The sequence below is a fragment of the Anarrhichthys ocellatus genome, unplaced genomic scaffold (genome assembly GCF_004355925.1).
Source record: "Anarrhichthys ocellatus isolate YVR2014 unplaced genomic scaffold, GSC_Weel_1.0 scaffold41, whole genome shotgun sequence".
Lineage (NCBI taxonomy): Eukaryota > Metazoa > Chordata > Actinopteri > Perciformes > Anarhichadidae > Anarrhichthys > Anarrhichthys ocellatus.
Window position 1 is genome coordinate 1,650,064 of NW_022280071.1, and position 15,931 is coordinate 1,665,994.

General features: G+C 41.6%; 1 protein-coding gene across 2 annotated transcripts in view; it reads left to right on the forward strand.

Moving 5' to 3' along the window:
* Nucleotides 1-810: 810 nt before the first annotated feature.
* Nucleotides 811-15,931, forward strand: part of LOC116394835 (polypeptide N-acetylgalactosaminyltransferase 18-like) — a 172,905-nt gene continuing 157,784 nt past the window's right edge. For both annotated transcript variants that reach the window (XM_031868172.1, XM_031868174.1), the window contains exon 1: nt 811-1,321. In XM_031868172.1, coding sequence (XP_031724032.1) covers nt 1,078-1,321 — 244 coding nt within the window. In that variant the 5' untranslated portion in view covers nt 811-1,077. The remainder of the gene's footprint in view (nt 1,322-15,931) is intronic.

Sequence of the window (15,931 nt, forward strand, 5' to 3'; positions counted from 1 at the left end):
CACACACACACACACACACACACACACACACACACACACACACACACGTATGAGTGTCAAAGAAATATTGAGATGGGAGGCTAATACTTATGCTTCATTTATTAAAAAAGCCAGAACTGGCTCAGGGGCCAGATGTGAGGCTGCTTAATCCCAGTGCTGTGAATAAAAGGCATTACGCTGATGTTTGAGTGTTTAGCTTTTTAAAAACTGTATTTATAATTTGTCCGAACTTTTTTGAGAATGTGTTTACTGTTTTAAATATATTTATCTTTGTGTATTTGTTTATTTTTTTTAACAGTTGTCCCTTGACTTGACTATCTCAGTAAACTTGTTTAATATGAATTTGGATTATTGTAATGCTGACCCGCCCTTGCTCTGATAAGCTTTCTTTAGCCAAAACACAAAAGCATATTATAACATGGCTCCTCTCCAGTTACAGGTCTTCTATCTTCTGAACCGCATCTGAATCTTCAGTGTTCGAACACGCTCACGATGTACATACACAACTGTACACTTGTGCACGTGGTGTAAGCATCACAAACGCATCAACGACCCCACACGTTCAGTGCCTTCACTTCACCGCGCCTCTCCATCACTGGATCGATGCGCTTCAGCTTCTCTGCTCTGCCCTCCTCCTCTCCTCCCCTCCTCCTCTCCTCCCCTCCTCCTCTCCTCCCCTCCTCCATGTGCTCGAACTGTAAGGGGGCCGGCAGAGGCAAGCAGAGCCCGCCCCCTCTCTCTTCCTATTGGGCTGTGTGAGGACTACAGGCTGTAGCTCTGCGTCTGCCAGCTTTGCAGCTAGAGCGCAGCTTCACTCGCCGGCTGCTGAACGGCGACGCTCCTTTTTAGTATTATTACTGGAAATATTGTTTTTGGGGCAGGGTGCAGCATTTAAAGCCTCCGGAGAATGCACGTGACCTGAGACCTGGGACCTGGGACCTGAGAGCGCAGAGGCGGACTGACTTCACAGCATCGCAACGCTCTGGTTACATTTGGACACGTTTGTCGAGTGCGTCTTCTCCTCCATCTACCTGCTTGCGCGCGTCTGGACCAGGAAGCCCATGGAGGGATGTCGCGATGCTGTGCTCAAGGAGAACTAAAACTTTGGTGTCGACATGTGTGATCCTGAGCGGCATGACCAACATCGTGTGTCTCCTGTATGTAGGCTGGATAACCAACTATGTGACCAACGGGGGTCCCAAAGTTGCGGAGAGCAGCGGCGAGGCCGACAGAAAGTTGGAGGAGGAGAGTAAAGGGGAAACGCTGAGGATTATCGAGAGGCTGGACCGGCTGGAGAGCGTCGTCAACGAGCACATCAAAGGTCAGCACAGCGTGTTGTTCCGGTGAAAGTTAGAGGTTCGATTCTCATAGAAATGGAATGAAGTAGAAACTCTTTTAGTTACTGAAGTCTATGAATATTATACATGAATTGTTCTTATGCTGAATGCATTAGTCAATTCATCTGTTAGTTGTCCTTTAACACAATGGATTGACAACTATTTAAATAATCAAATTAATATTAACAGATACTCTGAAGCCAAATTTCTAAATATTCACTGCTCCATCTTTTTTGAATCTTTGAAACATGAATATATTTTGCCATAACACTTTTGGTCAGATAAAGTGGTCCCCTGGGGCTCGGGGATGTTGTGATGGGCATTTTTGTACACTAAATGTTTACGGTTAGAAGAATGATGAAAACAATGATTTAAAAGCACCTGAGCCGTAGTGGTCCCTGATTGGTTCACTTCAGGTGTGTGACGTTGGGAGCCTGATCTCGGAGTGAAGCTCACAACACAACAGAAACAGTTTTAAAGGGACACTGAGAAGTTCTGCAGAAGGCTTTGACGTTTGTCGTTGTCATGGTTTGTTGTTTGGTTGCTGATAGCATTCGCATGATTCACATTTTGTAATAGTAAGCACAGAACTAACGCTAAGTTAACAGCAGATATTTGCAATCATATCTGAATCCATCACAATGTTAAAATAAGCAGGCACTGAGGGCTGGGAGTGGGTTAAAGGAAACACTAGTGTGCTTGCTGTATGGGCCCATGGATGCGGAAGATCGCTGGAAGATCTGCCCAGTTTCATTGGAAGTCGAAGTTTATTTACTTCATGCGCCACTGAGCGGCTCCTCCAGTGCTGAATCCAGTTCTCTTTATACATCCAGGGCGGCAGTCGAGAAGTCCAAAAATTACCTCCTAATGTCTATTCCTAACCACTTTTCCTTGACCTCTATGGAAAATGTCATGGAGTCAAGGAAAGATGTGAAGGAGAGTTCATGAGGAGTTAGGAAAAGACAACCGTGGTGTTTAGAGGGTACATCCCAAGTCTCTTAATTGCATCCCTGTTTCCCTCACTTGTGTCCATGCGAGGAGAGAGGACACGAGGAAATACTTTTTAAGAGACATGAGACGTCCTTTCCTCAGTTGCGTCACGTGAAGCGACGTCTGTTTCTGATGACGGAGGATCAGCTGATCACAGCTGGATCAGCTGTCAGTCGGCTTTAACAGCTGGAGAGACTTTTGATAAGTTTGTCTGTTCACATGATCACTGTACTTAATAACAGTAACTAATAATACTAATAACTAATAAAGACACAGTAATCACCACTGCAGAGGTGTTTCTCTCTGTTACCTCTTTAACAAACTTTAACAGTTCTGTTTATAAGCGCAGGATCGATTTCTACTGACGGAATGCGTTTGACTTATTTATTATTTATTTGCGTCTCTATGTTTTGATATTCAGATTGTGACGTCATTAATAAATAACCCAGAATATGATTATGATTTCTAATTCATTTATTAGGCTCCATGTTTCAGGTTAAACTTAAATGATAAAACTCATCGAACCCGACACTCACGTGACTGAATGGAATGATGATACATGATGTAAAAAGTTTTTTGTCTCTCCAGCTCTCTCTGACTTTAATTGTATCCATAATAAAGGTCATTGAGGGAAACATCAGATCATGAAAAGACAAGTTTATTAGTATCGCACATTTCAACAACAAGGTAATTCAAAGTGCTTCACATAAAACCATTAAAAGCATCAAAACATAAGGCAAAAGAAAATGAGATTTAAAACCAATTAAGGACATTGATTGAAACACTAAAAAGCAGCGTAAGAAACAAAATACAGTAGTAAAATGCAGAAAAGACAAATCTTTCTAATAAATGAAGAAAGTTGTTTGTGGTCCTTTTGTTGTTCAGTCTACAATGAACATTTATTTAAACCAGACGGTGAATCAGAAAACGAATCAAATATAAAACTAGAGTTTATTCTGTGATCCGTCTTCACTCTGGTGTTAAACTCCAGTTAGTTCGATCGGCTGCAGCGTCCAATCACATGACTGATGAACAATGAGGGGACGTGTCGGCCGTAAAAACACTTCTTGGAAGTCTGTTCTCTTCGGTCCTCGCTCATGGCTCCTCAGAGATCCCTCCTCGCTCCTCGATCCTCGCTCCTCCGAGCTACATTAGAGCTTTGGGACGGCCGTCAATATGGTGGCGCAGAAAAACTTCCGGTTCAAGCGAGGATCGAAGAGCGAGGAAACGACACTGAAGAGACTTGGGATGTACCCAAAGAATCTACATTTTCACTAAGCTACGCAACTATGATGTGACGGCGAATGTCACTGACATAGGTCTGCCATGGAGAAACTACAACCAAGGACTACAAAAAGCACAACTAAAATATGATGAAAGAAACAAGCCTACCAGACTTCAGTAGCGCTGGAGGCTACATTAGCGGTTGGCCGCGTAGCATTCTGGATAATGCAGCTGCCAGACTTGAAATGACATTACTGTCCTTGATGTGGGAGAGAAATGGTTAAATAGTTTAGAGCACTTAAAAAAAAAGAAATAGATTCAAATGTTAAATTGCTCTTCAATTGAGCAATGGATTAATAAACGAATCACTTTCATCTAATTAGGAGATAAACGTTGTCATAAGATATGAGAAGGTCACTGTAACACATTTAGTTCCTACACAAGCATTTCTGGTTATTGGTAGTTCATTATAATACTAAATTATGGTTTGGCGTGATGTCCAAAGTGAGTAGAGCATCAAATCCTTTGACAGTTAGTGTCCCATATTGATGCACTACTTGTATTTGCATCATCATCCTCCCTGGCCAACTCTTCAAGTCCAACCTAAATTCAGAATTTTGATTGGGTCATCTGTCGAACAACACAATTCAGGTCAGAATCAGCTTTATTGGCCATGTATGCGTACGCATACAAAGAATTTGACTCCGGTTTCCACAATGCTCTCAACGTGCATACATAGAATATACAAATAAACAAGAAAAATATAAGAAATAAAAACAAGGACATTAAAGACAACAAAGTAGAACAGAGGTAAGCTTTAACATTTAAACTTTTAACTACTATGTACAGTATACATATATATCCAAAAGTATATATATACTGTATATATGAACATAAAGAACAACAACAATGACACTAGATTTGAGGTAATAGTGCAGAATGGTGGTAATAGTGCAGTATGTCTGATTACGTGTCCATCAGAGTGACGGCCAGTGGAAAGAAGCTGTTCCTGTGTCTGGTGGTTTTGGCGTACAGAGCTCTGTAGCGCCTACCAGAGGGGAGGAGTTGGAACAGGTCGTGTCCAGGGTGTGATGGGTCTGCAGTGATCTTTCAGCTCGTTTCCTGACTCTGGAGGTGAACAAGTCCAGGATGGAGGGCAGGCTGGCACCAATGATCCTCTCTGCAGACCTGACAGTCCGTTGTAGGTCCAAGCTGGACCAACTTGTACACATCAATCAGAATTTGCAAAGTGCTCTTTAAGAGACCAGATGAGAACTCATACTCCACCAGAAGTGGAGAGGACGTTCATTGATCAAATGATTCAGTGATGCACACACTGGACTCGTATTCCTCCTGGGTTGTGCATGTGTTAATCATCCCCCTCAGAGCTGTACGTCAGTAAGTCAACACATATTCAGAAGTGGGACACAGTCATCCTTTATCTTCTGCTAAATGGGACAGTGCGACTCACTAATTGAACGAGGGATTTAAGAGAAATATGCACTCGCCGATGTGATTAAAACAGGAGTGTTCTCCTTCAGTGTAACAGAAAGCTAGAGAAAAGATCCAGCATCCATCTTCAAGTTTCATTTAAGAACACGCTGCTCATCAGCTTTTGAGAAGGAAAACGTAGAAGTTGACACTCAGGCATGGATATAATCTTTACCTTAGCAGTGCATGGACTGAGTGTATTTTTTAAAGACAAGGCTTTTAATCATACATTTCAAAACAAAGCCTTGACTTTTTTTTGGTGACATTTTTGCCTTTACGTTAATGATCAGTGTGTGAACACTTACTGTGAAGACGGAAAGTGAAGGCAGTTTTGAAAGACTGTGGATCACTAGTAAGATGGTGCTGATGCTTGACATAATTCAACAAGGAGTACGTGAGCAGTACTTTCATAGAAACTATTTTTTAAATGAATTGACATTTCACTTATCAAACAGACGGCAGCAGCGCCACAATAATTTACCTTTTATGTACTTATTAATCCTCTGATCATAAGTAGTTAAAATGTCTTTATGTGAACAGCTTTTAAGATTGAACATAATCAGCATTTTTACAATTGCAAACGATGATATTCACATCGAACAGTTGAGCCAACCAGTTACTGCCTTCAGACACTTCAAGTACCTGCATTCTTTGGTATTGTATCAGTTGATCAGGTAATAAAGGGAAATAAAATCTACAATAAATCCGAATGTGAACAGTGTCAGCTGTTAGATCACAGTGTCAGCCTTCAACAGGGGGCCCTCTGTTCCCACTCTGGATGGGGATTGTCAGGTAGTATTGTCCTACTGATTCAGCATCAGATGAAGAGCAGACTTAACCTGTGTCCCTGTGGTAAAGGGTGAGCTGTACATCTAAGAAGATGCAAACTTTTACACACACCTCTATGTGCTGAATGACACTACCTGCAGTATGTTCTAATGCAGCACTTTGGATTTTCCCAACTGTTGAAAGTGCTGCCCCTCTTTGTGCTGAGAGAGGTTGGTCTGATACAAAGCACACTTATCATTAGCATGGAGAATGGCAGACTGATGGTGTACTGAACTGTTCAGAAGCGCTAATAGAATCTGCATAGGCTCCGAGGTTACAGCGGGTGAGTACATTTAGCTGCCGGAGTGCTTGGCACAGTCCTCTCCTCCACTCTGCTCAGTCCTCGGAGCTGGTGCCAGATTACATTATCAGCCAGAGGCTGATGTGTTTATGCGTTTATGCTTCGTCACTGGTACAAAAAGACCAGACTGCAGGTTTGAATAAGAGTTATACAACGTCAGGTAGGCAGCAGAGAACATATACACTGTAGTGTGAGCTGACTCAGTCGGTTCGTAATGAATTATCTAAATGTTCCTGTACTTAAAAGAAGTGCAATGTTCAGGGATGGGACTCACAATAAGTTGATCCTGAGAATTTCCATTATCAGGCTAATCGTGAACTTTTTTACAGAAAGAACAGAGACACACAATGTTGATATTTTTTAAATTCAACTATCATTCATTTATGAAAGGCAACCTTATGATTTGATTATGTTATTTAACATTGTTTTTCACAGAACAAAAAGGATGTGATTCCCGTATGTTTTAGCGCCATTTTATGAGTTTCAAGCCTATTTTGATGACGGGTGATGTCGGCAAATGAACTCAAACAGTTTTTTGCTGCTTTCCACGACTAATCCAGTTTCCCTTTAACGACAGTAGACTGTAAAAGATATGGACGTAGTCTCCGTGACTAGGGTCGGGTACCGAAAAGCGGTGCCAATATAGCACCGGTTCCTATACGACCGGTATCTACCGGACCGAAACGCAACGCAGATTTCGGTGCTTCCTTTCGGTGCCTGAGCCGATTGAAATACTTTTTTTACACTACTCTGATGACTCCGTCCTGGCAGCAGCTAACGATAGCCTCGGTCCTCCGTTCCTCACTCATAGTATTATTACAACGGGGTACTTAGCGCTGCCGCTCATAAGCACAACATCCACAGGCACGCGAAAGCTTCTTCTTCTTCTTCTTCTTTGAGGTGTAGTGGCGGTTGGCAAACGACGAATTGGCGCATTACCGCCACCAACTGGTAAAATAAAACAAGTCATGAGACGTGTCGTATTTTGCCAGAGAAGGCAAATATGCTCATATTTCTGCAAAATAATTGCTGAAGTTTGAAGCTGTAGTGTGTACAGAGTGTGTGTGTGTTTTGTATTTATTTATATTTATTTAAGTATACTGTAAACTGTTAACAGTTAATATATTGTTCATAGTTTGAAGTTAAAAAGTTTGAAGCTGTAGTTTGAAGCCAAGTGTTTTGCATTTATTTACATTTATAGTATACTTTAAACAGTTAATATATTGTACAATTTGAAGAAAAAAGTATCGATTTAGGCACCGGTATCGTTTTAAAAGTATAGTTTTAGCACCGTTATCAGAAAAAACCCAAACGATATCCATCCCTATCCGTGACATCACCCATCGGTTTCTAAAGAGCCCGTACAAAGATCAAAGCTCAAAGTGGTCCTGGCTGAAGCTCAAAGTCTATTTCTGCTGTAAATTTAGGCATTTTAACTTTAATATGATCTCCTGTAGGGTGAGTACTTCCAGGCCTCTCCACACTGACGAGGGGTTGTTGGCTGAAAACGTTTTCTCCAGCTTTTCAGTGTAGCTCCTCTTTGCTACCTGATCTCCCTCGTCAGTGTGTTTCTGGCCTGATTGTACAGGATCCTGTCCCCACTTCTGTAGGCCTCCTCCTTAGCCCGACGAAGCTGCCTGAGTCTTACAGTAAACCAGGTTTATTGTTGTTGAATGTGCAGAAGGTTTTTCTCGGCACACACATGTCCTCACAAAAACTGATGTATGATGTCACAGTGTCAGTGAGCTCATCCAGGTCTGTAGCAGCAGCCTCAAAAGTGAGCGGTCAGTCTTTTCCTTTTCATAGAGGCCGTGAACGATCTTCACACTGAAGTGGGTGCGTGAGGGGATTTTGTAGCGTGACTCAAGCATTTTAACCAGATTTTGAAATCCCTTGTTTTCCACAACAGAGTGGCCCCCGTCGCTGACAGACTGGGATGGTGGCGCTTCATATGTGTGGACATGCTTCGTATGTCTTTCTCTTTAAACAACGCCTACATACCGTAACACTTTTGTCCATCTCCCTCATCCCGTCATTAGAAGTTACAGGGAAGACAAAATGCTCCCAAACTTAGGACTTAAATGACGCCGGGAGCTTCTGAAGCTCCTCCGCTCACCATGACTTCCACCGTTAAATGCTTTTAACCTGCTCCGTTCACTGAACACACTACTGCTTTATACCTGTTCACTGACACTGCATTGATATTCGGGGACTTGCTATTTGAAAAGGAACAGCACCAGTAAAACTTTATTACACACTGTGATGATTAAACTGTAAAAAAAAATAATTAAAAAAATACTCAATTGATCCGCACGGGGAGGGGTGATCCGTTACACCACTACTACGCAGTCAGGCATTTTGTCCAGACACAGTTTTAAGCTGCATTCACATGGAACGGCAGACGATGGATGAAAAACCAGATAAGTTGGTGAACAAGAGCAGGGTGGTAACATTGTCTGGCAGAGATTAGCAGAAACAGTGGCAGGAAGCATTGCACAGCAAAGTTGAAATATCGAAACTTTTTGCTGCCTGAAATTTATACCTGACGTTCCGTACGTCCCTCATACTGGAGAAATTAAGAATGTTTAGAATGCTGCAGTAGCATATTAATGGAAGCTGAATTTTATACATGCATTACTTGAACAATTACATAAAACAGACAGAAAATAACTGTTTGTTTTTCTCATGCCGTGTTGTCCGTTGGCCATCAGCCGGATTCCATGTGAATAACAGCAAAGTATGTTTCTATAAGTTGAGCGAATGCATTTTGAGAATATGCAACTTGTGTTATAGTAGAATGTGGATAAATCTATGAAGTATAGTTTTTTTGTAAGTGCCTAAGCTAATTACATTAGCTTGCTAACATTAACAAGCTAACATTAGCTTGTTAAAAGCTAACTTCAGAATCGTACTCATTCTTCATTATGTTAGACATGCTCTCATGTATTTTATAAGTATTTCAGCGCTCGGTTCTATATTGTGATGCTGATCGTTTTCCCTTTGGTTGGCGTGGTATTTATTTTACTATTATTTTATCAGGCGAGTTATTAGGAAGAAATTCTTATTTAAAATGGGAAACTGGCAAAAAATGATGTTATGTAATAAAACTGAACTCCGTTATAATTAGTTTTTATGAAAACGAGAAAAATAATAATGAGTAGAGTTTGAATAATGACTTATTATTTCACAATTGATATATTTGTCTCTATTTATTCATATGATCGTTAAGGGTGTAACAATATCTGTGTTGGTATTACATTCTTTGGGACAGAACACTCGGTTCTGGTTCGGTATGCGCCATCCGGTGTTTGGAATAAGGGGGATCTCAGGGGGCCCCTGGAGATGTTGTGGGGTCTCTTTAAGTATTTGTTACTTCTAATGTCACTAAAAAGGTCTTTTCAAAACTAACGGCACTTACTAATTTCCAGCAGTAGTCATTATTTAAATTGAAAAACATAAAGATAAGTAGTGAGCCAGAGCCACAACAGGCTGCACGATGTGAGCCTGTCTTCATGTCTGTTTGTGGAGCTAAACGGATCCAGTGGCGTTGGTGAGAACCTGTATTAAAGCAGGACATCATCTCTCCTTCTTTTAAATACCATTGCAGCGAGGTACAGCAGTGTGTGTACTGGTAGTTCTGTCAGCTGCTAGCTAAACACACTGCAAACTGTTATCCCCTCACGCAGTCAGTGGCAGTTTATAACGGAGAATGAAAGTGAATCACTGCAAACATGAGAGGTCCTTGAGCAAGCAGCCCTAACTAACCCCAAAGTATTGTAGTTTGCTGCAGTAGTTTACACAGACCCACACACACACACACACACACACGAGCGATTGCATGATCTTTCTGGCGGAGATGACAACATGCTGGATTTTACATGAAGTTAGCAGAAATGAGTCCTGGCTCTGTTGAAGGTGTCAGGTGTTGGCTTGCTGAGGAAGAAACACTGCATATTTTAAAACATTTGTTCACAGCCATTCATTTCCACACTACAGGTCTTTTTAGATGTGAAAAACACACGATCAACAGTAGACACAAAATGGATTCTTGGCAACAATTCTTACATTCACTCTTGTGCATCAGAGGATCTGTCTCCTCACATCTGATCTTGTGTTGTGATCTGCATTGTTTGTTTCTATGCTGCGAAGTCTTATTTTTAGTAGTCCTTTTATCAGTCAATGCAAGTTGATCCATGTTGACAGTCAACTGAAGAGGAGGAGTGTGCAGTGTGGAGGGTGTATTTCTGAGACTGTTTATATGTGTTTCTATAGCGTAAGTTGCATGTCTGGTGTGTCATTAAAGATGCATGACAGTGGTGTGAGATCTGACGTGGATGTCACTGCCTGCCTATAGAGTCTGTGCATTGTTGCGTGAAGAACAGCATCACTGTCATCAGGCGGTTGATGCTGCCATGACACTGCATCACACGGGTGCACAGGGACGTTTGATGACAGTAATGAATCTATTTCTGCCTCTGTGCTTTGGACATCCTTGCCAGGTTCACTCTTAAGATGCCTGAGGATAATGCAAAATAATACAATTTAGAGAAAGAGCATGGAAGGAGAATAAATACTGATGCAGAATGACATACAAAGCAGCTGGATTATCCCTCGAGGAAAAGAGGTTCCATATTAAATCAAGAGTGACTTCTGTTCCTGTGAATGTTAAAGACCTCCCGTCCCTCGCTGGCATCTGCACTCTCACACCACTGGAATTCAAAGCAGAGCTGCCAGGAAAGGTGTGAGGATTTAGCGAAGAATCCACTTCTATATTCTTGTTTTCGTCTGTCAGATAGAAGATGTGTGATGCTCACAATTCCAGAAATGTCACTTTCTTCAGATGAAAGCTTGATGACTTCATTGCACCTCCTCTGTGTGGGGGTGTTGCTCTGATCCTTGACAGCACTGTGCAGATTATTAAGTAATGTTTGAGACGATCTCACCCTGACACCTGAATGTTGGAGATTTATGATGCATGATCCAATATAAACTACTTGCCTCACCATACAGAACTATTGATACATTTAAATGTGATCACCAGAGACAGTGAACACTTTGAATATCATTAAATGTATTCAATTTAAGGAGGACTTCCGGGTTACACATGGAGTATTTTGCAAGTCCATCATGCTTCGTATGTTTTAGTTTCAGTCGGACTTGGCATTTAAATACTCTGTTATGGTAGAACCATTCGTGTGTGTCATGGCAAGTAAAACCCAGAAAAAGTCATCCAAAGTAACCGCCGTTGGAGAGCCCTGCCCTCAGACAAACCCTCCTGGCTAATGCTACTGCTAGCACTACCGTCATCCAGATCCTCCATTGCCTCCCAGCTATCTGAGGAGAGGTCTCTTCTCCAGCCTGAAATGGGCACTAAGGCCGGCCCTAACCATTATGTTTTAGCGATAAAACTAACAATCATTTGTTTGAAATAGGCAAATAATCTAACTACTTATCCATTCTTCTGTAAAATATTTTTTTATATAAAAATAAATATACTAATTTAAATATCAAAAACTTTTCTGATTATTATTTCAATATTTTATTCAAGCATCTTTTAAAAACAAGCAAATGTGACAAGATAAGACCCTGTTCGCCAGTGCCAGAGTAGAAAAATACTGGACCTCATATTCAAAAGGATTACTGTGACACACCGTGTTTAATTGAATCACTGAATGTCATAGCAACCCTTTCCCTGAACTGAGGAATGAGTATTTTTACTCATTACTACCAGGCACTTTCTTTTGATGTTGGGTTTTTGCAGTCCCTGTGGACAAAAGCGGTAGTGTTTCATTGTGTACAACACATCTGTGTTAAAATCGGCAGGAGGAGAACTAGTATTGTTAGTAACGTTAGTAACTCACGTTAGTAACTAACAGCTGTGTTTGGACTGGTGAACTACAGGGAGGAACAGGACTTGAATGCACGACCAAAAACACAGGATAAGGTGTCGGTAAAACAATCTTTACTTGATGCAGAGGTTGGGTACACGAGAAGGCAGTCAGAACAGGCAAATAAATCAGGTGGGGATCAGTCAAAGACATAGTCGACAAAGAACAGGCAGCGATCAGAAAAACCAGGAACATTACAAGAGGAGAATCGCTGGAACGCTTGACACAAATCTTGAAGAGATGGAGGAAAACGATTTAAATTCACTGGAGAGGTGGAGGTGATGAGATACAGATGGGATCAATCAGGGGCGGAGCAGACAATCACAGTGGGGGGAAAACACATAAAGGCAGGAGGTGAAGTGACCAGAAACAAGAGGAGAGGTGAGCAACACAAAATAAAACAGGAAACACTGACAAAAGATAGAGTAAGACAAACATAACTTCAGAGACAGGACGAGACATGACAAGCTGGCGAAGAGCCATACAGTTCTGGTACGGAGGTTCCATTAAGTTACATTGTGGTGCGTTCAAGCGCCATTGAGTAGAAATGACTATTGGACAAAAATAAATTATAACGTTCAAATGTAATTTTGTAAAAATAGGTTTTGATGAGAAACGTGAATAAATCCAGTTGTTTGATGGAGATGTTTTCATAGCGATATAAAATATATATTAGAGAGAGAATTATGACCTGTTTATCTTCCTAACAATAGCTCTAAGCAGTTTATAATAAATTATTAAAACTGCCAATGCCAAGACACAATCTTTTTATCTCAATCATTTGAATTGTGTATTTTTGATGGAAATAACCACTGTAGATAACAAAGTAAAAGAATACAGATGATGATTATGAATATTTTACTTATTTAGCTTAAGACCTATTTGAAATATTCTGGTTAATAATCATGGAAACTAAAACCGTGACATCTTTGAAAATGTCATATTGTTTGTTGACTCCTATTGTAAAATTGTTCTTCCTCTATATCTTCTCATAAACCAAATATCAAAAACAGCCAGTTTCACTAGCCAGTTTATGGTTTATTTGATTTGAATTTCACACAGGACTTCTAATTTGGGTTTGTAACACATGACTGAATATAATGTTTAACTATATTAGCAGAATACACATCCCGTAAGTCCTGCTTTTTTAATTCATTATTTTTAGCTTTCCATGTTAAACACATAATGGGGCCACAAGAGCAGCTACTTTGGTAGGAGATGAAGCAGGCGGCAGAGCTCTTGGTGGTCCAGGGAGAGCTGCTTGCAGGGTGGTTTATCTAAGAGGATGACTATGCTAACTGCTGTCCCTTTTCACACATGAACACTCACCCACAGGAGATTCATAATGGACTTAACCCGTACCACAGAGACTGTGCGCAGTGCTTTGTGGGTTTGACCTGACATACATATAAAAACCGAAATATGAACAACTCATGCGCATAGACACACGAGACATGACAAACACACACACACATACGCCTCTTCCAAATCCCAAACGCAGTAAAGTGCAAGGTTCTAATTCAGCCACTCATGTACTTGTCTCATCCCATAAACTGGAAATGTCTACGGAAGTATGTGTGTGTACTTTGTTCTTATGTGTGCCTTTGTGAAACGGCATACTTTGAAACCTGTGTGTTTGTGCTCACACGCACACGTTCTCCTATAGTCTTTGCCTGTGTGCAGACATGTCATCGTTTGCAAGAGATCACTTTCTCACGGTGGCAGACTGTATGACGAAGCCTGTTCACATTTCACACACGATGTGTCCAACATGGAACCTCACACTTAGCGAAGTTGCTACTGTCACTCACCATCTTCGTAATCCCACCGCGTATTTCCCTGAGACTGCATTAAGACCCCACAGGTGCTGCCCCACAGCTACAGTCCTCCAGCGAGGCTTGGGGAAGACTATTGCAGGCTGTAAACATCTAACAACTGACATCTTTTTATGTTTTGTTGTAAAGCAAAATGTGACTGCAATCTGCATTTGGTTGGGCAACTCTGTTGTACAATGAAAATAAAATGTATAAAAAATAAAATACCTTGGAAGAACGAAGATCGTGTCAATGAACTGATACTGAATACTAAAATATTCAATCTAGAGCAAACCGTCAGGTGAGATAATGGAATGGAATCAAACCCCTCAATGTCTCCACTAATTGATTGGTACCTAATGTTGCACTAATCAATATTTTTCATATGAACAGTTACTAGATGTAATGACAGCGGTGTTGATTGTTACATACACTGCCATTGGAATCAGCTGTTATTGGCATGCTTTTCCTCCTATTTAAATCTGCACACATTTTGATGCTACGCCTCAAGTTTGTTTTAACAATGTTTCCTTCTATTAGTATTCAACTGTTGCTCAGAGGGATCTTTCTCTCTTTCTGCCCTCGTAATTGTCCATCTGGTTGAACCAATGCACCACACTCTGTTCTCCATGTACAACAAATGTTTTCTAACATAGAAATTACTGATGGGAAGACTTCACTGCTTGTCAGACAGTTCTGGCCTTCCTGTCATCTATTAATGCCTGATAATGGACACCTCATCTTAAACTTCCCCTTACTGAGGTGTATGTGTCAAATGCTAGTTTACATGTTAGCGGCACTATATGTTGAATGAAGATTGACATGGAAAATGACAACAGCTGTGAGCTTTTAAACTAATGCTGTGTAAAACTAGGAGGAGCAGCTTGTCACCAAAATTGTGAACTGCTTCCCCCTTAAAGGTCATTCCACCTTAACTAACCCCCTTCACTTTAATCTGCAGGTGGCAAGAAAGAAAATGGAACACAGAGGGAGTAGCATTTATTTACTGACAAATAGCCCAAACTGTACACATACTCACTGCCATGTTCACAGCTATACTGTTACTACTAGCTTCAAACTCCCCGTCTCTCTCTCTCTCTCTCTCTCTCTCTCTCTCTCTCTCTCTCTCTCTAGTCCGCACACTTGTGAGTTATTCCTGAAGGGGAGATTTGGAGCATTTCAACTGCTTCTTAGCGGCTCTCAAAATGGCCAGTGTCTTGTAGCTAATGGTGCTATCAGTGTCGTTCTTGTTTCACAGCTAGACTGGTCGAATGGTCTTGTCATTAGTAGATTTAATGATATATTATAAGCTGCTTAAAGCCAGTGCTAGGAAGTTAAATAGGTCAAAATTCATCTCTAATATCTATTGATATTGCTGTAAAAACATATTCTGCATTTATTGAAGTTTCTCACCTAAACTACATTTTACAAGATTACATTTAAACACCATCCATCCATCCATTTTCCACCGCTTATCCGGGGTCGGGTCGCGGTGGCATCAGGCCAAGCAGGCCGACCCAGACCTCCGGTGACATGTTCCAGCTCATTCTGGGGGATCCCGAGGCGTTCCCAGGCCAGTTGGGAGATGTAATCTCTCCAGCATGTTTTGGGTCTTCCCCGGGGTCTCTTCCCAGTTGGACGTGCCTGGAAAACCTCCAGTGGGAGGCGTCCAGGAGGCATCCTAATTAGATGCCCGAACCACCTCAGCTGACTCCTTTCAGCGCGAAGGAGTAGCGGCTCGACTCCAAGTTCCCTCCTGATGACCGAGCTCCTTACCCTATCTCTAAGGCTGAGCCCGGCCACCCTACGGACGAAACTCATTTCGGCCGCTTGTAGCCGCGACCTTGTCCTTTCGGTCACGACCCAGAGTTCGTGACCATAGGTGAGGGTAGGAACGTAGACCGAGTGGTAAATTGAGAGCTTTGCCTTCCGGCTCAGCTCCCTCTTCACCAAGATGGTCCACTGCAGCGCCTACTTTACTGCTGCAGCCGCACCGATCCGTCTGTCGATCTCCCGCTCCATCTTACCCTCACTCGTGAACAAGACCCCGAGATACTT